The following is a 22,440-nucleotide window of genomic DNA, read 5'->3' on the forward strand; positions in this document are numbered from 1 at the left end:
CCTGAGTAAGGCGCTCAAGTGCGAAGTACGTAGGTACTTGACATCGCCTTGTATTCGCATCATAGAGCTGGCCTGCGGTAAGTTTCCTTCACCATAGGCTGCCTATAGCATGAGGATAGGCTGTGCGAATCAGTTGGATCGACTTCGCTATCTTCCGAATGAGGCGCTGCGGATTCCACTTGGAACATTGGACGTTGCGTGCCTCTCGTCCGAGTTCTCCAATAATGCGGCTTGATCTGCCCCTTTGGAGTAGTCGAAGCCAGAGAACACAGCTGCGGCTCTTTGCTGTCTTCGGGCTGTCATCGTCCTGGCGAAGGCCATATTCAGATTCTTCCACATCACGTGAACGGCCAGCTCGGCCAGAACCACAGACTTTTAAGATTGCCTGTGGTTCAGCAGGCTCAATTACTGTAGAGTAGGTACCAACTTCATATTTATGCCACCTTCTCTTATTCCTAGGTGGTGTTTGGGGCATCCCTTCCAGGCCAAAACTCTTAGAGTTCACGTGATTCGCCCCCCTTTCCATCACCCCTTTACGTCTTTACTATACCTCTTTACTCCCTTTTCAAGTCCCTATGCTAATTTTTGTGAAGCCTCTACAACTCCCATCTCCTTGCAAATTCAACCTCTCCTTTGTATATATATCTCCCCCCAACCGGCTTACACCTTCGGGAAACACACCCGGCCATACCCTCGTTTTTGCTCTCTCCTACCAACGCCCTGGCTCGGATCAACTATCGATGGAACCAACCCCCTCCTTCCCCACGGCCTACATCTTCGTCTTCGACATCGAGCACTATACTTCCTTCTCCATCTCCCCCACTGCTCACCAGCCACCAATCCTACGCCAATCATCCATTCCCCACACCCCTCCATGACACACTCCACGCCTACAACTTCCTAACAACGTCCTTGCTTCCTTCATTTGCTCCTCAACTCGAGAGCACATCATCCCCTTATAAGTCTACATTCTCTCCGGATTCGGCGTACTACAAACCACCGCCAACTCCAAAAACTGCTCAGCGACCGCTCATAATATATGGTTCCTACTTAGGTGGGACACTGGCTACTTCCCTGGCGCTGACGGAATCATTATCCTCAAAACACCATGCATATTCAATAGCTGGTCTGATTGTGAAGAATGGCATTTTTGATTGGACTGGGATTGGGACTTCCCTCCCACCCGAATCGTCGTCTGAAGAGAGCGAGAAAAAACCACCGTCCTCCCCCGAACAGTCTCTGGCTATGAGAGCTGACTTCCACTGGGATACTAAAACCCTTCATGCCCTAAAAATGAGACTGTTCGCGAGTCCAGCAGGCACATTTGATGCCTTCGCCTCTCCTGTCTTGTTTTTCCGCACTTCTGGACTTGACGTACCGGCTACGTGGCCCTGCTTGGAACCGCCAACTACCACCTCAACGGCACATGAGGATACGACTATAATGTCTACATCCTTATCCTCACCTCCGCCACCCAGATCGTCCACTTCAACCCCAATTACAACCCACTTAGCCTCCACCACTCAAAAGGCACATCTAAAATTCCCACCCCGAGACTCAGGTCTCAAAATCCCCCGAACTCTGCTCTTAACTACTTCCCCTCCCGCCCCTCCAACACCATATCTTCGTCCCCAGTCTCCATCTTTGAAACGGAAACCAACTCCAAAATCCAGGTCCAAGGCCAAGGCCAAATCCGACTCAATAACACCAGAAACCCAAGCCTATGAGCTAGAATCGCTTATGCGGCGGAGCTTAACGCTCCACGAGTTCAAAGACCGGAGGGAATGGGATGAGGCGTTTGATGCGGAAACCGATGCTAGTGAGAGGGTGGAGGTTTACGAGCTTAAGCGTGGTACTGAAGTTAGAGGAGAGGGGGAAGTGTTCGCGGGTGTGGAGGGGAAGGGCAATGGGGAGACTGATGACGAAGAAGCGGTGGTGAGCACCTGGATTAAGGATTATCTGGGCTGATGTTACAATGTTTGTTAGTGTAACTGTATTGTAGAATATTAATCTCACCTGTACATAGGTATATACGAAGATAGGCAGCCCGGTTAACTCTAGCCACGAGGCATGGTTCACAAACTTCTCCGGGACTGAATTTATCATTATTTGATTGCATACTACCCTCTGCGGAAACGATAATACGAGCAGGTCCTTATTTGTGACTACTTGCAAAGTTAAACGTATCCGTTGCAAACTATTCAAATGGCAAAGCCTCGTCATCCTCCAGGCTCTAGGGGATTCTCCCTAGCGCAACTTAAAGCGCAAAACCATATGCACTCATGCAACGACGCGCTTGTCAAACTCCAGCTTTCCTACTCCAACGCCAAAGTAACCCGGATGTCTTCACCTACCACCCAAACTTGAGCCACCAAATAATCGCTCCTATATTCAAGGCGATGAGCCCAACTGTAAAGAAGACCATGGACGCCATAGTACCACGCGATCGAACCATAAGTCCCATCAAACAAACACCTTCGCGTCCCAAATAAGACCATCAATACCATAATACTTAGCCCGAAGCGCTGGAATGATCTGTTTCCAGATACTGGGCACACGCCTACCCGCATACGTTCGGATCCAAGCCTTGCGGACCATCTCCCATACTGCCTTTGTAAAGTGACTTTTCGAATAAACCTCATCCTCCTTGCTATCACCGACTACGATCCATAGCTCCTCTAAATTCTTGAAAAGCATAACTGTCTTGATGAAGTCCTCCTTGCTTCCGTGGACAAAGTCGCGCAGAGGGATGGCAATAGATCGGACGCGGCATCGATCTTGTGGGAGGATGGCCTGCGCGATATGTATCAGTTGCCACGCAGCAGTGCCATTGAAGAACAGGCGGTCATTGGCGAAATTAAAGAAGCAGTGGCGAACGCTCGAGGTTTTGGTGGGGAATTTGCGCTCCCAGCGCTTTAAAGCTAGCTCTCGCAGTTCGTGATTGACCTTCAGTATCTGGGGCGATGGGCCGCATCTTGTAATTCTGATTGTGGGATCTAGTCCGAGCCTGCTGTCATGTGTCTTGCGGCGTAAGCCAACACGGCAATCGAAATGTACGTGATCCAGGGCGTAGTTCCATATCTGCTCACGGAGCTCGAAGGGAAGGATGCCAAAGTTCCGGAACTTCGCCTTTCGGACTTTGGGGCGAGGTTTGCTGGGGTCGGCATGGAGAGCGGCCACGGGAATCACGCCCTGGTCGAGATATCCTCCGTAGGCCTTCAGGTATTGAGCCAGAACTTCAGGTCTAAGGTTGGCCTCCGCCCACTTCTTCAAGGTGATGGAATCCCAAGATGCCCCAATGCCCAAATTGGTGGTCATGACGTTGGGAAGCTCTGGTGGAGGAGCAATTTTCTGGGCGATGGGCTTCGCTGCCACTTCCATCTTCGATACATCACCCTGAGTCTTGTGAGCTATTGTGCTTGGAGGCGACACTACAGCCGAGTAACTTTTCCTGACTGGTAGATCCTTCTTGGGTACGGTGGTCTCCTCCGCAGCTGGAATATCCCTAGATGAATGATTGTTTCGAACGTTGTAATTTTGTGTGCCTGAGCGAAGTACTACAGTTGCGTAAGTCATCTTTGGTTGCTGATTCTTGAGGGATGCGATGGCCTGCTCGGCTGCCTGGATTTTCTTGAACGAAAGCTTCTTTGGGGCCTTCTGGTCGCTTTTGCCTGGATCGCCATGGTTCATGGGCAAAGCCTCCTTAACTATAGACTTCTTGGGCCAGGAATTCTGGTCGGTGGGCAAGATTTCTGTCTTTGGCTTGGTGGCCGGAATATCGTGGGAGTAGCGGCAGTCATTCCCTCTCGAGCAGTATCCTTTGGCAAAGTTGCGGCAGAGCCTCTTCTGGTTTTGTTGGGCGCTTGACGGGTGTTTCTTCTCAGGCGACGGGTCGGCACTGTTGAGCTTGTTGTTGTTAAAAGATGCGTTTTGAGACGAAGTTTGCTTAAATAGGTCATTCGCAGCCTTGGGGATATCCCGTGCGGTAGCATTGTGGATGAACGGGCACCTGTGACGCGTACAGTTGCCCTGGATAAACTTCCGACAAACTTCTTTGCTTTTAGTGCCATCGAGGTTCTTTTGGAGAGTAATGTCAGATGCTGGAGGGCTCTGCTTGTTGTGGCGCTTCTTGTTCGGAGTCGCTGCAATCGTCCGTTTCTCGATAGCCTTGTCCCTCACCGCATCGTCATGAATGTTGTGGCAGGATGCTTTAGTGCACGACAGGCCGTTGTTGTACTCCCAGCAAGCCTCCCGGCCTCGAGCAGGAGCTTGCTCGGGCGCTGGATCTTCCCAGTGATAATCCTTTGATAGACTTCGCCTGTAACACTTAGAGTCTTGCAATCGGATGTGGACGTGGGATGTTGTACTTACGTCCAAACGTCCCACTCAGGGATCTCGGTAGGAATAGACACATGCATCGCCCTTGCCGCCGTTATTTACCTACCCAGGTACCTAGGTATGCGCGGATGCGATCGCGGTGTGATGTGGTGGATAGAATCAGTATCTGAGACTCAAGATAAGGCAGATGTGGGAGGTATCTACACAACAGCGGTGATGAGAGCGAGGGAACGACGAGTGAGGATGGCAATAAGCGAATATCAGAACAATAGGGTCACAATAGGATGGACCCCTATTGTCGCGGTCGCGAAAGGGGAACTAGTCTAAAACCTAAACCAGTAACTTTTGAAAAAGCAAGCTAGAGACTGTGAATCGTCGGCTTGATACCTTAGTTCTACCGTCTATCGAGGATATAAAGGTGAATATCAACATATAATGACGATAGAATGACTCACCGAGTAAATAGGTACATTGGCCATCTCAGTTTTATGTCTCCGAGTTATTAGACCAGCGAACAACCTCAGCTTCCACACATGGCATAGTCATATGGACATCAGCTTCGGAGGAAGTGCCATGAACTACGCTAGATATTGGCCAAGGAATGCTGTGCTAGGAATGATTATGATTCTATAATGTCCCCTGATCTAGAACACAAACCTATAATACATTTGCCTTTTAAAATTCGTCCTCTCCATTCCCTGCTATAATGACATTGTTGATTTTCAAGACCATACGACACAACTGGGTTGCCAACATCAGTTGTTGCCTCTTCCCAATTAGTGGATCAATGACGAATGCATCTCTCATATCATTGCTTCCGGTCTGCATGCAGTCTACTCCTAATCTCGTGTTCTTCTCGGTAACTTGTCGGCTCTTGATGTCTGCAAGAGTCTGGATGGGCGACAAGCCGGAATTCTCAGCAAGAGCCATTGGCACCGCATCGAGCGCGTCCGCAAAGGCGCGCATGGCATATTGTTCGAGACCTGGTGACTTAACTGCGGCATCTTCGACAGCTAGGGAGCAAGCGATCTCAGCCGCTCCACCGCCGTAGACCACGCGGTTATCCCGAACCAAATTTCGCACAACGCAAAGAGCATCATGAAGAGAGCGCTTGGCTTCATCGATGATCTATAGTGGCATGTTAGGTACTGATTGTTGTACTAGAGAGGGATACTTACCATCTTGTTGCTTCCTCTAACGAAGACCGTCACAGCCCTTGTGTTTGCACATTCCTCAATGACCAACATCTTTTCTCTCGTTGTGCCGAAGCTCATCTCTCGTACAATCCCTGCATGACCAAGTTTCTCGGGCGATAAATCCTCAAACCTGGGCACAATCCGTCCGTTTGTTGCAATGGCGATCAACTCAATTTCAGGCCCTCCTACCCATCTAACAGCGGGAAGATGGTTTTGGAGCAGAAGATGGTTTGCTTCATCGTCAAAACCCCATTGACAAATGACAAGATTCGCCCCGGTATCCTTAATCTGCTTTATCATCTCCTCAAATTTTTCCTGCTCGTAAGTCTGTAGCTTCTTGAACTCCTCCACGCTTGTGATGTCGAGCTTGTGCTTGGTCTTTGGCTTCGGTGGCTCAAAGGCACACGTTAGAATTGCGATCTTGGCATCTCGAACCTCGTCAGGCATCTGGGGATGCGAGAAGTCTTTGTCAACAATAACACCCTGGATCAGGAGTGTGTCCTCCAGTGCGCCTCCCACCTTGCCGTCAACCTTAATCAGATCAAAGTCGACATCCTTGCGCTCAAGGTCGGCAACAGCAAGAACGGCATCCACAGCAATATTGGCAAACTGATCGTGAGCCATCGAGACGATTTTGCTACCCAGACTCGTCCGTGCTACCTTGACCAAATTCTCTTTTTGGGACTTTGTGAATTCGATAGTATCTGCGATGGCGTCCAGTTCGGCCACTGCGATATCACACGCCTGGTCATAACCGTCGGCTATCCGTATTGGGTGGATTCCCTTGTCGATGAGTTCCGCCGCCTGTTCCAATAACGCTCCAGCCAACACTACCACGCCCGTTGTGCCATCTCCTATTTCGTCGTCTTGGGATTTCGAGAGCTCAACCAGAAGCTTAGCAACGTGATTAGAGATCTCCATTTGGCTCAAGATAGTAGCTCCATCGTTCGTGACTGTGATGTCTCCGTCAGGGGATATGAGAATTTTGTCGAGGCCTCGTGGGCCTAATGAAGACTTGACAATGTTGGCTACAGTTCGCGCAGCAAGAATGTGTGATTTGACGGCCTCATTGCCATGCTGTCGTTTCTTTTTGCCTTGGCTAAAAGGGAGGAAAAGTCAGCCAAGGTCGTCATTTACAGGAGTAATATATCTTACTCTCGAACCACGATGAAAGGTCGGCCTTGCTCATCTTTTATGACCGAAGCTGTAGGTGGTTTTGGTTAGTTTCAAATAGCTGTGGTCGAAGCTGTAAATGGAAACGTACCCTGGGACATATCAATATCTAGAAGACCTTAGGTTAGCTGGAGCTTTGTTAGGGGATGGGGGCGGACGTACTCATCGCCATTCTGTAGGAAATCGAAATACAGTTGCTCTAAAACAAACGTATGAGCTTCCCGCAGCTGGATGAACGGTTCAGATGGAAGGCGAAGTGGGTTTCAATGTAGCTGCTATGACTTCAACGCGGTCAGGCAGATGGTCGCGTCAAAAAGCTATTTTCTTTCCGCTGTAGCATTAAGGCACCAAGGCATCCACAAGCCAGATCTAGTCACGTTACTCGATCCATTCCTGTCCAGCTGGAAGACCCTCTCTCCTCAAACGAGCACCCCTTTTTCGATAACAATAACGTGATCTTATCTATATTGATATATTTCAATATCGTAGCAGGCAGGTTATAACGTGTATAGCTCTTAGCTCTTGCCGCTACCTCAGGAACCTCTCGGGCAAGCTCGTTTCATACACGGTGAGTGTCGTCATATTATCTTCTCCTTGATGCCCTAGATACTCATGGTTCTAGAAACCCCGAGGAATAGCCTAGACCCACTAATTATAGGATGGGCAAGACTTGCGATTCGTGGTTGCCGTTTCAACTCATGTCTGTCCCTCTGATTTCTCCTATTGACGGAACTATTCCCGAATTAGGCTGTCCAAATATTCTAGTTGAATGAACGGAGGGGTACCTCAAAGGAGCCTTAAAGTTTGGGGTCCGTCCTAACTTTCGGAGAATATCCTTGCCTTTCATATTCTGCAAAACAGATTCAATCTCCCCGGCTATCGCTCCATCTTCTCCTACCTCATGATAAAGCATTCGTCCTGAAGTCTAGGAACGCCATGTTATGCATCTCTTATATGAGTTCTGCCCCATGTATAATATTTTCCCACATCTGCACGCACAATATTTGAAACGTGGAATTGGTTTATTATTTTCTGGGCCCGTCCGACCTGTAAACCCTAGGTATTCTCTGTTTTCCTTCCAGTACCATATATATTGCAAAGTCATCCAGTGCTGGAGGGTGTACGAAATACAGTACCAGTACTATGTTTCTTATGTATGGGGCGCTTACTTTCGCGTTCCTTGGAAGCTATGCCGATTGGCTATTCGCATCAATGTGAAGGGCCGACCAGGTTGAAGCGGCTATAGGTATGTGTACAGCCTCGTCATGTTTCTCCGTGCGGAGAATCCTTGAAATTATCAAGATTATGCTCGGTGAAGGAAACCCCGGCGGCAGCGGTGAGGATAAATAATCACGATTTCCCTATATTCATGCGTTTTATTTTTCGCATTTCGTTAGCATACCTTGATCTTCCTTGTTGTCTCGGGAAATCCCTGATATTTCAACAATGAAACTGAGTTCCTTCTCATATATTGCGGCGCTCCTGCTGCCATCATTAGTGGCTGCACAGTTATCAGGTCCTGTAGGCCCAACGACAACGAGAGACTCAAAAAGAAACAAGGTGTGCAATGTTCTAAACTATGGGGGGATTGCCAGCAAGACTTCAGATATTGGACCTGCGATCCAATCTGCCTATGCAGCCTGCAAATCTGGTGGCACCGGTACTTCTTTTATGGATGATGTCTGATGTATAAAATTAACTGTTGTCTGCAGTCTATGTACCACCTGGTGACTATGGAATGAGCACTTGGGTCAGTATGAGTGGAGGCACAGGGTGGGCTTTCCAGCTTGATGGTGTTATTTACAGAACAGGGTAAAAATACTTGCTTCATTCCCGTGGACATGATTTAACTTATGTATTAGAACGGCTGGAGGCAATATGATTGTTGTTGATAAAGCTACCGACTTCGAATTTTACAGCAGTACATCGAAAGGGGCTATCCAAGGCAACGGGTATATTTTCCACGCAGGTACGAACCCCTAATCTCGGCATGTGGTCCATGAAATTGACAATTAATAGACAACAAATATGGTCCTCGCATTATCCGATTTGTTCAGACGAAGAACTTTTCTATACATGATGTGATACTCGTAGATGGTTAGTACAAGGTCCTACCAGTACAACGCTTTTATTCTGACTTCAAACCAAAGCTCCCGCTTTCCACTTTGTCATGGATACTTGCAGCAATGGCGAAGTATACAACATGATTATCCGAGGTGGCAATCGAGGTGGCCTGGATGGAATAGACATCTGGGGGAGTAACATCCACGTGCACGATGTTGAAGTATCAAACAAGGACGAATGTGTCGACATCAAAAGCCCCTCAAGCAATATGCTCATCGAAAATATTAACTGCAACTGGAGCGGGGGTTGTGCGATAGGTTCACTTGGAGAGAATGCTGGTACGCTGTTCAATTCCTTCGTCTATTACTCTATAGATATTGTAACTAACACGTTGTACACAGCCATCTCCAACATTATCTACCGCAACATCTACACTTGGCAATCCAACCAGATGTTTATGCTCAAATCCAATGGTGGGAGTGGGTCAGTGACCAATTGCCAATTCCTCAACTTCATTGGCCACAGTAACGCTTATAGCCTCAATCTGAATGCGTACTGGTCCTCACAGTATGTGATTCAACATCCCTCTATCCTAAAAAATTGTCTTCAGTTTTTGGCCCCTGCTACACTTCCCACCCTCCCCACCTGCCACGTCTTCTCTTGTCATAACAACCCCTCTGTATCAGTGCTAGAACACAACACCAGCTAATCTATCTTCTCCTACAGAACAGTGGCAGCTGGCTCTGGCGTTGCCTATAAGAACCTCACATTTTCCAATTGGAAGGGGACCTGCGCCAACGGCGCCCAACGCGCTCCAATTCAAGTCCTCTGTCCCAGCGCCGTTCCGTGCACGGATATCACAATCAAAGACTTTGCAATGTGGACAGAGACTGGGAGCACGGCGCTATATAAATGCGAGAATGCATTTGGAAATGGAGCATGTCTGGGTACTGGAAAAGTGGGAGCGTATGCAAGTACAATAACGATTAAGAGTCAACCGTGAGTCAGAGCTCTTCCCTTTATTAACAATTTCTTTTGATTTTGGGAGAGATATGGACAAGTCTGATTACTTGGGCGTTGTAGGACCGGGTACTCGGCTCCACCGATGCCAAATCGTTTAAGCACACTGGCCATTACAGCTAGCGTTCCCATCCCAACGATTCCAACTACGTTTTTCCCGGCCGCCAAACCAGCAAGCACCCTACTCGGACGTTGATGGAGAGCCAGGAATTCGTGTCGTCACGAACCTCGAGCTCTATATCTGGGGGGAAAGGGCGTAGTGCCATTGGTATGTTTGGATGCATTCTCCTGTATATATTTGATTCAACCCATTGTAGATAACCGCCTCAAGAATCCTAGAAGATTTGAGATATGTTTTCAGTCCTACCCTATGTCATGACTGGGAATCTGGAGATGTTGGTTCTAGGTATTCGATATACTCGTATCAACAGACGAGCCTTACCCAGACAATGGATAGCGTAAATATCTTAATTTCGGTTAGATATTTACACAAATTCTAGTAAGATATTTATACGATGTCAGATTTATATCTAGGTAATAGCCGTTACACCTTATAATACTGGCGAAAAGAGTTTTACACAAAGTCGCCCAAGAATGCGCCATACGCACAGCCTCTAACGTCACCTGACCCGTGTTTTTAAGGGCACAACTTCGGCGACGTTTTTCAGTATCATATCATATTAGAAATATAGCAAATTTAACGATTTGTGAGAGGTGATATGGCATATGGTGTGCATTTGAGCTATTAGTTTGGAAGAGGGAAGAGTAGGTAGGTTTTGTCTGTCCAGGCACCTAGGCACCTAGCTTGCTTCGAATGATAGTACTACCCGATTCGGCTAGTATGTGTCCTGCGATTGCATGCATCTACAGGGATTATCATAAGCCCTCAGCCTCGCAGCCTTATACTCCGTACCCTGACATCTCACCATGAAGAACCACATTACAACAGAACAACTACCTATTTCATCACCGTTAGATCTCGCAAAGCCACAGTCAGCCAAACCCTCGCAGTCAGCCACTGTCGTATGCATAAGTGATCTCCATAATGCGACGATTCCGTCTCTCCCACCAGCGGACATCTTGATAGTTGCTGGTGATCTCAGCGAAGGCCGTCCTGAGCATCTACAGTAGCGCCTCGAAGAGCTCAGCACGCTTTCTACTCAATACTCACGCATAATCATTATCGGCGGCAATCATGACCGAGCTCTTGACCCAAGCTGTGATGAGAGGGATGCCACGCTCTACAATGATCTCGATGCCCGCATAGCCTATCGTGAGGCATTCGATAATACCCTTGGCGTCACATATCTCTGTAATAACAGCACAATAGTCAGAGCTGGGGACCGGATGCTACGGATCTGGGGCTCCCCGGGCTCGATCGCTACCTCTAGACAGACGGCATTCGGATACACAGCTGGGAGTATGGCGGAGGAGCTATGGGAACAAACCCCCAAGGATATTGATATTCTGATTACGCATGGTCCTCCACTAGGATACCTGGATGGTGATAACAATTTAGGTTGCTGTACTTTGCTTGCGGCATTATGGCAGATCCGGCCTTTGCTGCATGTCTTCGGACATGTGCATCAGAGTCGCGGTCGCTGCGTTCTAAAATACAACAGTAACCAAGCAGAATATGACACAATGATGCTAAGTAGGAAGAAGCGGGAAGAAATAGACGCAGAGGAGGTGAAATATACCCCGCCGCATCTGAGGGCAGCTGGGGAATCGTCAGGTGCGATATCGATGCCCGAACAGATGACCAAGTCGGGTGGGGAGGGACTATATTAGTCAATGGAGCAGTTATGGGCAGCAGTAAAGGAGACATAACAGTGGTGGACATATGATTTATGTCCAAAGAATATTTGCAGCCAAGTTAGACCATTTCCCAACGGTAAGATTCTTAATTTATTTGAAGAATGTATCTCGAACAGGTATGAGTCGGTACGACTCAAGCCTCGGAGGTTCGATATGTACTTTGTAGAGTAGTATAGGAGCCGAGCAGTATATAGGTGATCATCGATAAGATGAAGCTTGGTGCTTGTAGCATCGTGCTTTGAGATGGAGTGGTTGAGGCAACAAGACCTTCTTTAATTTAAATTAAAGAGAGTATGAATGAATTGGAGAGAGTGAACGAAGATATATCCGGAGTCTTCGTGGTCTTCGTAGTAGGTTACTTGTACAGAGGTAGGCAAGGTGGTGAAGTTATTAGTTTGTGAAGATGAACAGCCTCGTCACGTGGGCAACAACCCAGCCATTGATTTATCCGCAGCGGCGCATCTTCCCGTCGCGTCCCACGGAAGCCAGCGCCCGCAGCCTTTCCACCTTCTACTGTATCAGGCTTATCATAGTAAACAAACAAACCAAAGCCTCCTCCACCTAGATTCACTTCTGGAGTTCACTGTCTACCCAATTAACCTCGCCGCCCTATCTCAGATCTCGCGTAGGACCAATTGTCGCAATGCCTCCTCGTAAGTCCCATTCCCAGCTCGCGCGACTTTCAGCCAGCCGCATAGCATGGCCACAAAGCGCATACACCTCACCATAGTTACTGGCAGGCTTAGGATCGCGTATCATAAGCTAATCGCATATAGAGCTCTCTGACGACGAGATGTCCGACGATGGGTTCGGATTTCCCATCCACCGGAACAGAACCACCCACAGTGGAAGCGCGGAGCTAGAGAAGAACGGCAAAGAAGAGGCGTATGAATCCCTCATGGTGGAGTCGGAAGACGATGAGGAAGAGGACGAGATTGGCGAGGACGAGTTCGTACCCCTCAAGTTCATGCAAGATCTCGGCCCTAAAACAGCTATTGTACAGATTTGTTGTCGAAAGGATAACGAACCATATGGTCGATGATGAGGTCGGCATTCCTCTACCTCCGCATTTGGCATTATTCTCAACGTATTAACCTCATCTTAGACGGGCGAAATCAAATTCGAAGTCAAGTGGGAAGGTTACGAGAAGAAGAGCGATCGAACATGGGAGCCCGAAGAAAACCTGTAATGCCCAATATCTTTCCGGCCTATATATCTCTTGGCTAACTTAGTCTGGCAGTGAGACTGCTTCCAAAATCCTAAACGAGTACCTTGCGTCGGCCGGCGGAAAAGAGGCAATAATGGAGGCATACGAGGAGAAGAAGGCTGAATTACGACCGAAAAAGGGACGCAAGAGGGGTCGGGCCAGCTTAGAGGCAAATAATGGGACAGTTCCGAAGCGAGGTCGTAAGAGCCATCCTGAATCTTCTACCCCCCCACGCAGCGCTGGAGCACAGTTTTCGCCTCCGTCAGGGAGTTGGGAGGACGAGATTACGAAAATTGATGCGTGTGAAGGCCATGACGGAGAGGTTGTTGTTTACCTGACTTGGAGGGAGGGGCACAAAACCCAGCACCCCCTCGAGCAAGTATATAAGCGCTGCCCGCAGAAAGTAAGCATGAACTCCCAGGCCTGATATACGCGGGATGCTAACTATTATAGATGTTGCGGTTCTACCAAAGCCATTTGTTTGTTCCCCTTAATAAATCAGTGGATTGAATTAATAGTTTTCTAGGGTTTTTAAGAAGAGCGACACCGAAAACTACAAGAATGATTCCGACGACTATAAGACGGGCGGAGCACTCTGAGAGGAGTAATATCTTAACCCCTTCTCACCCGTAACCCTTCCTAATCCGCCTACGAAACTCCGCAAATACCCAACCTTATTCTGCACTGAATTCTCCTCAGGCATACGAACAATTCCTTCTCCTCGGTTTGCTCCATATCTCAGGTATCTTACTCTGATGGTTACTGGATCCATCATGGGGCGGTTGGCTTTATCGAATCTGTACAGTATGAAATAGAAATAATGAGCGGGATTTTGACGATTTGCCATAACACACACGGACGTGGCTCTAGATGGTGTCACTAAATGGTACTATCCTATTTTAATTGTCTTTCCAACTGCTGCTTGAACTCCTTTCCGCTCTTATCTCGTTCCAAATTGTTATGTCTCTAAAATATCTAGTAGGACTGAAGGAAGGAACTTCCTAGGAATGTCCTGATATCCCAGGGGGGTCTCGAAGCTTCTCAGCGTAGCCTTTGCTCAAGCTGACTTAGGCTCGGCTTAGGTATAGCTTAGGTACTACTGAGCTCTGCTCGCCCTGTTCATACATCTCGTCAGAAACCACCAACTTTTGACGAGGGGCCTGAAGTACGGAGTATACTTGCTCTCTTTATTCCTCTCTTCTCCTGAGACGCGTATGCTATTCTACATGTAAGTGCTTTCCCGCGATTACCGAATTCCCTATGCACGACAATGGCTGGTAAACGACCACTTGCACTACCTGCATTAAATGGGTGTATTCAGAACCCTCAGGTATATATCACGTACTACCTGAGACTGGACGCAAGGATTTCACTGCAAATGCAACTGTATTGTCCCCCGGCGCCTACTAGCTCCAATAGGCACGCTGTGCCAACCTCGCTCGGCAATTAAAATCCTACACCTACACCCACAAGACACAGACAAAGACCTGAGTCGCAGCTTTCGAGTCGCAGCATATATTTTAACGTCATGGAGGATGCGGTCCGTCCAAATGAGCAAGAATTTAAGGCTATGTACGAGAGAGGCTATTGCACTTGGTTCAGTCTTTACGAGATGACAATTGTAGATGCCAAAACCGGTCTTCCTTGGTGGGATTGTCTATTTCAGCTCGAGAATGAATTTCTCAACCACCCTTCTTTCCCAGGAAACGTTACAGTAGACGCGTCATTTTCGAATACTGTTATTGCAACGGAGAAGGGGGTTGGAATACTTCTATTAAAAGCGATAGAGGCCACATCCTCTACTCACCCTGGCATACAAAGCTTGTATCAGAACAAAGCTTTACTCTTTCACGCAGCACGGAATATCGCCCCCTTCCAGCTCAATATCGTGCGGCATCATTCGCTACTGCCTTGAGCTATCTTTCTAGCTACTGCGAATTCTACCAAGTGGCTGAGCAGAGCCATGCTGCTTTAGCTGCAACATTACTTCTCCCTGTAGCTAGATTCGACAACAGAACGGTTCAGTTACCGACCCCTCGAGTTCGCCGTAAAGGTCGATTCAACAAGGAGACGATCTACAAGATCCCGGTGTGGAGCGAGAATCTCAACCAACTAGACAGGCTCCTTACACTAAGCTGCAACGCAGTAGGAACCAAGGCACTTCTAACCAGCGTCTTCTTTGAACCTGGTGTAGGATGCAATATCTGCGGGGCATGGTTACAAGGGACCTTCGCATTTCTCGACTCGGATATTGTACAGGACCAGAATATCCTACTACGTGTCTTGATAAAGCGAGATCCTGGCCTGGGATTTCTCTGGCTGGGTGCCTTTATCATCGGAGCACAGAAACGTTCCTTGCAAGAGGCTCGTCAGGCCTGGTGGAAAATCGACCTTCATGTAGCAGCATGGACCGGAACGCTTATGTCTTTTATCCAAGAGCCTGTATCAACACTGCCCCGTGGGATAGAAGAAATTTCGCGTGCTGACGAATGTCGATTAATGTACTTGTCCCACGACCAATACTACACTGTTCCCCCGCTCTTTCCATTCGCTCCGTTCGGTTCTACAGCGATGACAGACACTAATATCGACGTTCGTCAACATGCTCGATGTGAGACAAGTCACGGCCTCGAATACGAAAGTGTAACCTGGCACTGTCGTGGTGGCCAGCGCTCGACTACCACCGTTCCTAGAATTCCCTTACGCGCCAAGAATGGGCAGGCAACAAAAGGCAATATCTCCATCAATTACGACAATTTCGATAACGAGGATGATGACTGTTCGGAAATGGTGACTAGGAACATTTTCACTTGGCTGCGCGATGACGACGGCTTTCCTGTCGCGGAGAGGGTGATTCGTGAACACGAGTGGATAGACAATTTGGACTCGGACGATGACTGCCCGATTACAGGCGACGCTCAATCTACAGTTGGAGGCAATCTGCATGGATGGCTGTTGAAGACAATGACCAGACGGTCCAATTCGCTCTAACGGGTAATGGAGGATTGCGAGGTGATGGTGGGCGAGCGATGAAATGGGGTGTTAAGGAATGACTGAAGAAGGGGAAGGTCGACAGACGACCATCTCGCTAAAGCCGAAATAGATTTGTTTGATGTGTGCCATTCAGAAAACGGAGAAAAATAAGGAGAACGAGGAGAACGACGGAGTTGAGTTCTGCAAAAATCTACATAAAAAGTCCAATTTAGAAGGTTGGCAAGAAAATGGGCTACTAGCCGGCTATTATGAAAGGGCCATAGGCGATTGGGTTGTAGGAAAATGAAGTAGAGGGTTATAAATGGTGTGGGTGGGAGGAAGCGGGAGGGTTGATTACGTTTGATGAGGGGGAGGGCTATTATATGGACGGAGGTTAAGAGCTCTTTGGGGGCATAGATGCGGAGGCCGTAGTTAAGGGAAGATAGAGATAGAATGAATTGAAAGGTGGTGATGGATTACTTGGAGGTCTACGCTCTGGGACAAGAGTTAGGAAGCCTAGTCGAGCATTGTTCTTGAAGTTGTGTTACGGGAAACGGGATATAATTACATGTTTAGGCTGAGATCTGTACACGCCAAAGACTGTATTCGTAGCAGAAACCATTATCCATGGGCTCACAGTCATATGGTACCTTGGTTTTGGTAGCAAAAAGTCAATCTTGATTCTGCACCTTGGAAGGCTACAACAGCCTACGGCGGCAAAGAGTGACGCTAAAAAGTAAAGGAAATGCCTATTGCACAATTGGCGGACGACCTCACCATCCTGCCTGGTCTTTTCTGATACAACTTTTGGGAAATGCAACAAAAACGGGCTAAGCTCTGCAGTTACTTCGGTTTACTCTCGAAAGAATTAAAACAATCGCAGCGCGCCTGCCTCATCGCAATCCAGATCTGCTGATATCCTCTCATATCATGATCGGTTGGCGCTGGAACCCTCCTTCACGGCATTCAGGATCAATTCCCGCGCTTTCTCGACGCCCTCTGCGCTTCCTACAATCTCGATCGGCTCATCCTTGGCTTGGTCTCGCGGAACAGTAATCTTGCAACCAGTAGCTTTCCGAATGCTGTTGACCTTGCTTCCAGCTTGGCCGATCACATATCTGTAGGTATGCGGGTCCGGCAGGGTCAGGTAGCCGATCGTAGAGTATTTGAGCGCCTGCTCAATAGCCGCAACGATAGAATCCCTGGCTTTGGCAATGCTTTCAGGTGAGCCGCGCAAAACCCAGGGAATTTCACCGTCGAGGCCAGTTTCAGAAACGTCGACTGTCTTAAAGTCATGTGCCCCGGCAGCTGCCTCGGTATCATCGGTGATCAATGGCATTGAACTGCCATTGGACCGTGTTGAAGTTGCTGCTGGCTTAGCGGGAACCTCGCTCTTGTTGACATCGACTACGACCTTGAGATCATTTCGAAGTCTCCGGAAGAATTGGCCGTTATCGGAAACCGCGTGGTGGACCTTTCGCGGTACTTGTATCGTCTCGCCTTCTTGCTCCTTGACAAGGTTCAGGATATAGGCTTTTGCACTCTCGACATCCTTCGGTAAGCCAGTAATCTTGACGCCGGTTTGGCCGCTACCTTGTCTTGGGATATCCAAGGTGACGCTGAATTTTGTTTCCAAGTCTCTCTTGATATCTCCTCCGCGGCCAATCAGTGAGCGATGCTTGTCGGTCGGCACATCAGCCACTTCGGTTTCTTGGCTTTCCCATTCAGCAACCATCTTTTCAATCGTTGCAATGATCTTATCGACAACGTCCACCGTGCCTGTGATTTTGATGATGTTCCCATCAGCATCGGCCTTGGGAAATTGCACAATTTGGCCAGAGGCATTCGATCCACCAGCCTTAACAACAATGTCATTAATAGTAGCGCCTGTCTTTGTTAGTAATTGTCAGGGGAGGGATTATTATTTGAACTAACCTTTGGCACCAATCAACCCTCTATGGTATGTCTTATCCACGTCCACAGTCTTGGTAACAGTGCGATCGAATATCTCCTTCTTCTCTTCGATCATCTTTTTGGCTTGTGTAACTGCCGACTTGGTTCCCTTGATTTGTATGTCAACTCGGGCAGATGGATCTTTGAGGTCTCTTGCATTTGGGATATCGATTTTCGCTCCAGTCTCCTGTCGAACTTTATCCATCTCAACTCCGCGCTGTCCAATGAGGGATGGGATCTGGCTTGGCTGGACGGACACAGTCGCTATGTGGGAAGTGTCCTTGATGTATTGAAGCAGTGATAAAATTTCGTCTCTCGCCCCGTCGGCTCCTTTCTTGGGCCCTTTGACAATAACCTCGTCAGGCTGCTGTTCTCGCCGTCCACCCCTTCGACCAGCGTCGCTCGCGGCGTCGGCATTTGACTGGTCATCCTTAACGGGTCGAGCTGAGCGAGGGAAGTGGATTTGGACATTGTTGTACCGATTCTCAAGCTTCTTAATCTGGCTACCCTTGGCACCGATAAGCTCACTGTGGTACTTGGGCTCAACTTTGAGGACATAAGTCGCTTCGTCCGCCCATTGTCTTCCAAGAGCTGAGATATGGGACTTAGCAGCCTCTGCTTTAGCCTTCGGGCCTTTCACCTCGACCTTTCCGTCATTGACCTGGATCTCGACGTCGAATCTTTCACGCAAATCATGGACATTACTGCCGTTCTTGCCAATGAGTTGATTAGCGTGTTTTTGCGGGAAGTCAAAAGACAATGAAAAGCCACGTTCTTTTTCATCTTCAATTGCCTGCTCAACAAAGGCTTTCACTTTTGCAGCCAAGGTCTCAACAGCAGGTGCGGGACCACGAAGAGTAACAAGTGTACGGTTGGCAGTAACTCTGATGGGGATCTGATCAGGGCTTCGATTTTGTTGTTCTTTCTTAATATATTTCCGCAACTTTTCATGGAAGCTAGACACATTAGTTTGAACCCGAGGATGGTTTTGAGGACCTTACATTGCAGGCACATCAATAGATGTGCTAGTGATCTTTTCTTGGGCATTTATAATATCCAAAATGTGCTTCTGGGCGTCGGCTAATCCTTGCTGGAAGGTTTTCACCTCCTCAGCGCTTGGTCGTCCCCGTGGGACCTCATAGCCTGGCTCGAGCCCACCTTCTCCTTCGAATACGAGAAGGACGGGAGCGTCAGTATCAGCAGCGTTGGGAACCACAACATGTACGCTAAAGTCATTCTTGACTCTAGGCATAATATCCTTTTGGAGGTGCTGGTGGAAGAATGGATCGATTGGGAGGGTAGCCATTCGCGATGGAGGATGGGCTTCTAAAATGCGGCCGATCTCAGACTGTGCCTTGATAGCATTCTTGCCATCCCGGGAATAAAGTTCCCACGGAGCCACTGCACCATTCGGGTCGAAAGGCGTCACGATATGGGCATGATGTAGTTTCTCAATACGCTCTATCTCCTTACGATTACGAAGATAATTCGTAAGGTTCCGAGCATGCTCGTGGGGAGATTTGACATTTCGTAGCTGACGAGTTAGATCGAGACTCGAGCTTTGCATTCCCATGGCTAAATCCATGGCCTTATCCATTGCTTGCTGAATCTGATTCGCAGGGCCGACAAAGGTAATTGTATCATCATCGCCCTCCCCTGGGAGTATAATGGCACATCCAGTATTGGCAAAGAATTCCTGTGCAGGCACTCCTCGATCGCCAATGATAAATTGATGCCGGCCTTTGTTGATGGGCAATTGCTCCAGAGATAACTGTTGCTGAAGCTCTCGAGCTAGCCGCTCAATCTCGGCTCGCGCCGCTTGGACCGCTGCTCGATCACCAGCGAGGGTAATGTGATTGTCACCTACTGCAGGGACAAACGCGGGAGCAGTACCCCGGGGTGGCACTGGAGGAGGCGGTTGCGAAGTCCAGGTATGGTGCGGGGGAACTCGGATTTGGATACCGTGTGCTTCCTCCAAAGCATTTGCCGCGGAATTGTAGGGGCCAGCAATAAAAGGGTATAACTCAGCCGGGATACTTCGAAGCTTCGTATTGAGAGTTGCGCCCCGCTCGCTGGCAATCTTACCAACGGCTTCCTCCGCCATCCGGATTGCTATGGGGTTACCCTCAACCACGACGTATATGGTGTCGTCGTCGTCGTCAACAGGCTCAGGCGTATCCTCCATTTTTGGCATCTGAATCCGTGCTCCTGACATCTCTTGCAGGGACTTGATCGTTGAGCCTTGCTTGCCGATGATGTGGGCTCGTGCGGATCGCGGAATTGGGACTCTTGTTGACGACTACATGTTGGTTAGGTACATTGTTGTCTAGAAGCAGAGTTGGTCTACATACCTTGGTAGTAATCTGGTCACCCAGTGCTTTGAAGGCCTGGCGCTTGACGGATTCTGGTATTTGTGTACCAGCAGCGCCGATTTTTATGACGCCCCCCTCTCCTGTCGTCTGGGCAAGGTTCACCCTGTACTTCTTATTGATATCCCTCAGAATGTCCGGCAATGGCTTTTTCGTTGCGGAACGAGGTAATTCTTTGGGCTGGAAGGTATACACCGGGCCGGTAAACTGACTTGCTGCAGCTGGCACACCAGTCTTCGTTGCTGCCTTAAGATTTGCAGGCGGCGTATTCAACTCGGACGTCGGCGTCGATGTGCCATTTGTTGCGACACCGTTCCCATTCGTGGCGGGAGTTGACTTTTTAGCACCCCAGATAGGGGCAGTCGATGCAGCTTGACTGGGCTTTGAGGGCCCTCCTAAGCCTGGAAACAACTCATCCGATTGAGTGTCCAACAACGGTGCGCGCGGCGTTCCCACCGATGGCTCTTCCTTCCGTTTTCCTGCTGCCTTGGCTGACATAGGAGCTGCCCATCCTGGAGCGGGTGCGGCTTCGTCGGCGGACTCGAGAACGCTGGAGGATAGCGGGTGCGGGCGCTGGGTCAAGTCGTCCTGATCCGGAACATCCTCAACTGTGGTCTGGTGCGCCTCGTCATGTTTCTGCATTAATCTTTGCGCTGCAGATAACCCGCCGTTTGCGCCAGAGGCACCTGCAGAGGCCATGTTGGAGAGCTGAAGCTACTCAATAGATAGGAGAGCGGATGGATATGTCGAGTATCGAGGGTGTAACCAAAATCAACGGTTAAACCGCACTACCGTTTATCATCAGCAAACCTGCAGGAGCCCGGAGCTAGTACGGTGTACAAGCCGGGGAGAACCTCAACTAACCTTGCTTAATTAGTGGTGGACAATTGCGGTTGGAGCCAGCTGGGCAATAAGAATAGGAGCGGGAGTGGAGGTCTTAAGGCCACGAAGACAATTGGAAAGCGTCTCAATTTCCCAGGAATTGCATAAGGGGCAATACGAGAATAAATTTGAAGGGAGATGGAAGAGAATAGAGCAGTGAGCAAGCTGCAGGGCCTATGCAAGAAGCCGATCAAGAGTGAAGTGGTGATCTGGAGGAGGTTACAAGAACGAGCATTAGCATTTTGTTGTAGATAGGTGGTGCTAGGTGGACTGGACTGGGACAAGCTGTGTTTCTTCCACAATTCGCTTATTATTCGGGGGGGGGGGGGGGGGGGCAAAGAAGCCGACCGCCGACAGTAGAATCAGAAGTTCTGGACTCAGGAGCAGGAGCTATTCCCAACGGTTTTTTATAAACTGAGTTTGCCAATGATGCCAATGGTGGTTTTTGTAATGAACGATTGGGTACGTAGTACCATTGAAATAGTACTGCCATACCAGCTATTAACCATTTCTGCTCAGCCTCCAGGGCTCTCTTGTTATTATGTCCAGCAGCAAGGGGGCAGCCGTATCTACACGTGACTGGGTGGGTGAAGTCTTTTAAGTGGCCTGATGTCGCCCTAAGGATCACCAAGTATGGGTGGGTATCGGGTGGAGAATATATATAGAGATAACTAATGTGAACGAGCTGCACAAGGATTCCTTTAATTAAAGCAAAATACCTAGGTATTCTTCGTTACTTTCTCCCAATTACCGAAGTACCTTTGTACCCCTAGGTACCCCTAGATATGTATGTCACCACAACAAACGCAAAGTAAACAAAGTACCAAGGTAAATAATATACTTCGAGGTGCAGTTTATACTTTGAACTAGACTTGGATCCCGCCGTTCCCCTGTCCTAACGTCAAATGCACTCTAGAAAAGCTATATTAGTAGCCGCTGTACCTAGGCATACTTGAGTGGGGTGACGCTGAGCCGTTCGGGCTTGAAAACATTGATATCTGAAGCTAGCTGGGTGGTTTCTATAGAAGTCCTGTAGCCGAACCTTGGAACCTTCCGGGTCGTCATGGAACTTTCTCCTATTCCGTTAGGTAGTAGGCATCAGCGATGAAGTCGAAAGCTTCGGGGCTAACTGTGGCACGAGTAATTAGGAGCTGGGATTATTCTGCTGCTGGGAAAAAGGTCAGCAAGGGGGTACTCGAGACTCGAATAGGGCCCGTACTCTGTAGGGGATATGGTGGATCGAAGGACCAGCTGCAGTGCTGGGTGGAACGCAAGCGCAAAGTATCTAGAAATAGTAGTTGCTGCAACGATTGAGAATTCCCTTACTTTGTTTGGCACGTAGCATTATTATAGGATGATCAGTGCAGGACGCAACTGTACAGTACAGTAAGTCTACCATTTGGCATGCGTGGGTACCTACCTTCCTTGTATTGTAATATCAAACCCT

General features: G+C 48.6%; 8 protein-coding genes across 8 annotated transcripts; 5 read left to right on the forward strand and 3 right to left on the reverse strand.

Moving 5' to 3' along the window:
- Window positions 1-224: 224 nt before the first annotated feature.
- Window positions 225-1,968, forward strand: BP5553_04485 (uncharacterized protein; the record flags this gene model as incomplete). Its single annotated transcript, XM_032013108.1, has 2 exons — window positions 225-415; window positions 594-1,968. The coding sequence occupies 2 exons, from the start codon at window positions 225-227 to the stop codon at window positions 1,966-1,968; spliced, it is 1,566 nt and encodes a 521-aa protein (XP_031869708.1).
- A 495-nt stretch (window positions 1,969-2,463) lies between these two features.
- On the reverse strand, window positions 2,464-4,418 carry BP5553_04486 (uncharacterized protein; the record flags this gene model as incomplete). Its single annotated transcript, XM_032013109.1, has 2 exons — window positions 2,464-4,318; window positions 4,372-4,418. 2 exons carry the CDS (start codon window positions 4,416-4,418, stop codon window positions 2,464-2,466), a joined length of 1,902 nt encoding a protein of 633 aa, XP_031869709.1.
- A 595-nt stretch (window positions 4,419-5,013) lies between these two features.
- Window positions 5,014-6,879, reverse strand: BP5553_04487 (putative T-complex protein 1 subunit epsilon; the record flags this gene model as incomplete). Its single annotated transcript, XM_032013110.1, has 5 exons — window positions 5,014-5,466; window positions 5,517-6,633; window positions 6,690-6,738; window positions 6,799-6,816; window positions 6,870-6,879. 5 exons carry the CDS (start codon window positions 6,877-6,879, stop codon window positions 5,014-5,016), a joined length of 1,647 nt encoding a protein of 548 aa, XP_031869710.1.
- Window positions 6,880-8,153: 1,274 nt separating this feature from the next.
- On the forward strand, window positions 8,154-9,987 carry BP5553_04488 (Glycoside hydrolase family 28 protein; the record flags this gene model as incomplete). The annotated part of the gene is made up of 8 exons (XM_032013111.1): window positions 8,154-8,367; window positions 8,420-8,519; window positions 8,570-8,676; window positions 8,727-8,804; window positions 8,858-9,109; window positions 9,173-9,338; window positions 9,498-9,770; window positions 9,855-9,987. The coding sequence occupies 8 exons, from the start codon at window positions 8,154-8,156 to the stop codon at window positions 9,985-9,987; spliced, it is 1,323 nt and encodes a 440-aa protein (XP_031869711.1).
- Window positions 9,988-10,718: 731 nt separating this feature from the next.
- BP5553_04489 (uncharacterized protein) lies at window positions 10,719-11,582 on the forward strand (the record flags this gene model as incomplete). The annotated part of the gene is made up of 2 exons (XM_032013112.1): window positions 10,719-10,814; window positions 10,923-11,582. 2 exons carry the CDS (start codon window positions 10,719-10,721, stop codon window positions 11,580-11,582), a joined length of 756 nt encoding a protein of 251 aa, XP_031869712.1.
- A 670-nt stretch (window positions 11,583-12,252) lies between these two features.
- Window positions 12,253-13,415, forward strand: BP5553_04490 (uncharacterized protein; the record flags this gene model as incomplete). The annotated part of the gene is made up of 6 exons (XM_032013113.1): window positions 12,253-12,262; window positions 12,386-12,606; window positions 12,715-12,794; window positions 12,850-13,219; window positions 13,270-13,295; window positions 13,343-13,415. The coding sequence occupies 6 exons, from the start codon at window positions 12,253-12,255 to the stop codon at window positions 13,413-13,415; spliced, it is 780 nt and encodes a 259-aa protein (XP_031869713.1).
- A 929-nt stretch (window positions 13,416-14,344) lies between these two features.
- Window positions 14,345-15,807, forward strand: BP5553_04491 (Uncharacterized protein; the record flags this gene model as incomplete). Its single annotated transcript, XM_032013114.1, has 2 exons — window positions 14,345-14,640; window positions 14,673-15,807. 2 exons carry the CDS (start codon window positions 14,345-14,347, stop codon window positions 15,805-15,807), a joined length of 1,431 nt encoding a protein of 476 aa, XP_031869714.1.
- A 910-nt stretch (window positions 15,808-16,717) lies between these two features.
- BP5553_04492 (Uncharacterized protein) lies at window positions 16,718-20,810 on the reverse strand (the record flags this gene model as incomplete). The annotated part of the gene is made up of 4 exons (XM_032013115.1): window positions 16,718-17,676; window positions 17,725-18,698; window positions 18,744-20,041; window positions 20,094-20,810. The coding sequence occupies 4 exons, from the start codon at window positions 20,808-20,810 to the stop codon at window positions 16,718-16,720; spliced, it is 3,948 nt and encodes a 1,315-aa protein (XP_031869715.1).
- Window positions 20,811-22,440: the final 1,630 nt, after the last annotated feature.

The sequence above is a fragment of the Venustampulla echinocandica genome (genome assembly GCF_003357145.1).
Source record: "Venustampulla echinocandica strain BP 5553 chromosome Unknown scaffold_2, whole genome shotgun sequence".
Classification (NCBI taxonomy): Eukaryota; Fungi; Ascomycota; class Leotiomycetes; order Helotiales; family Pleuroascaceae; genus Venustampulla; species Venustampulla echinocandica.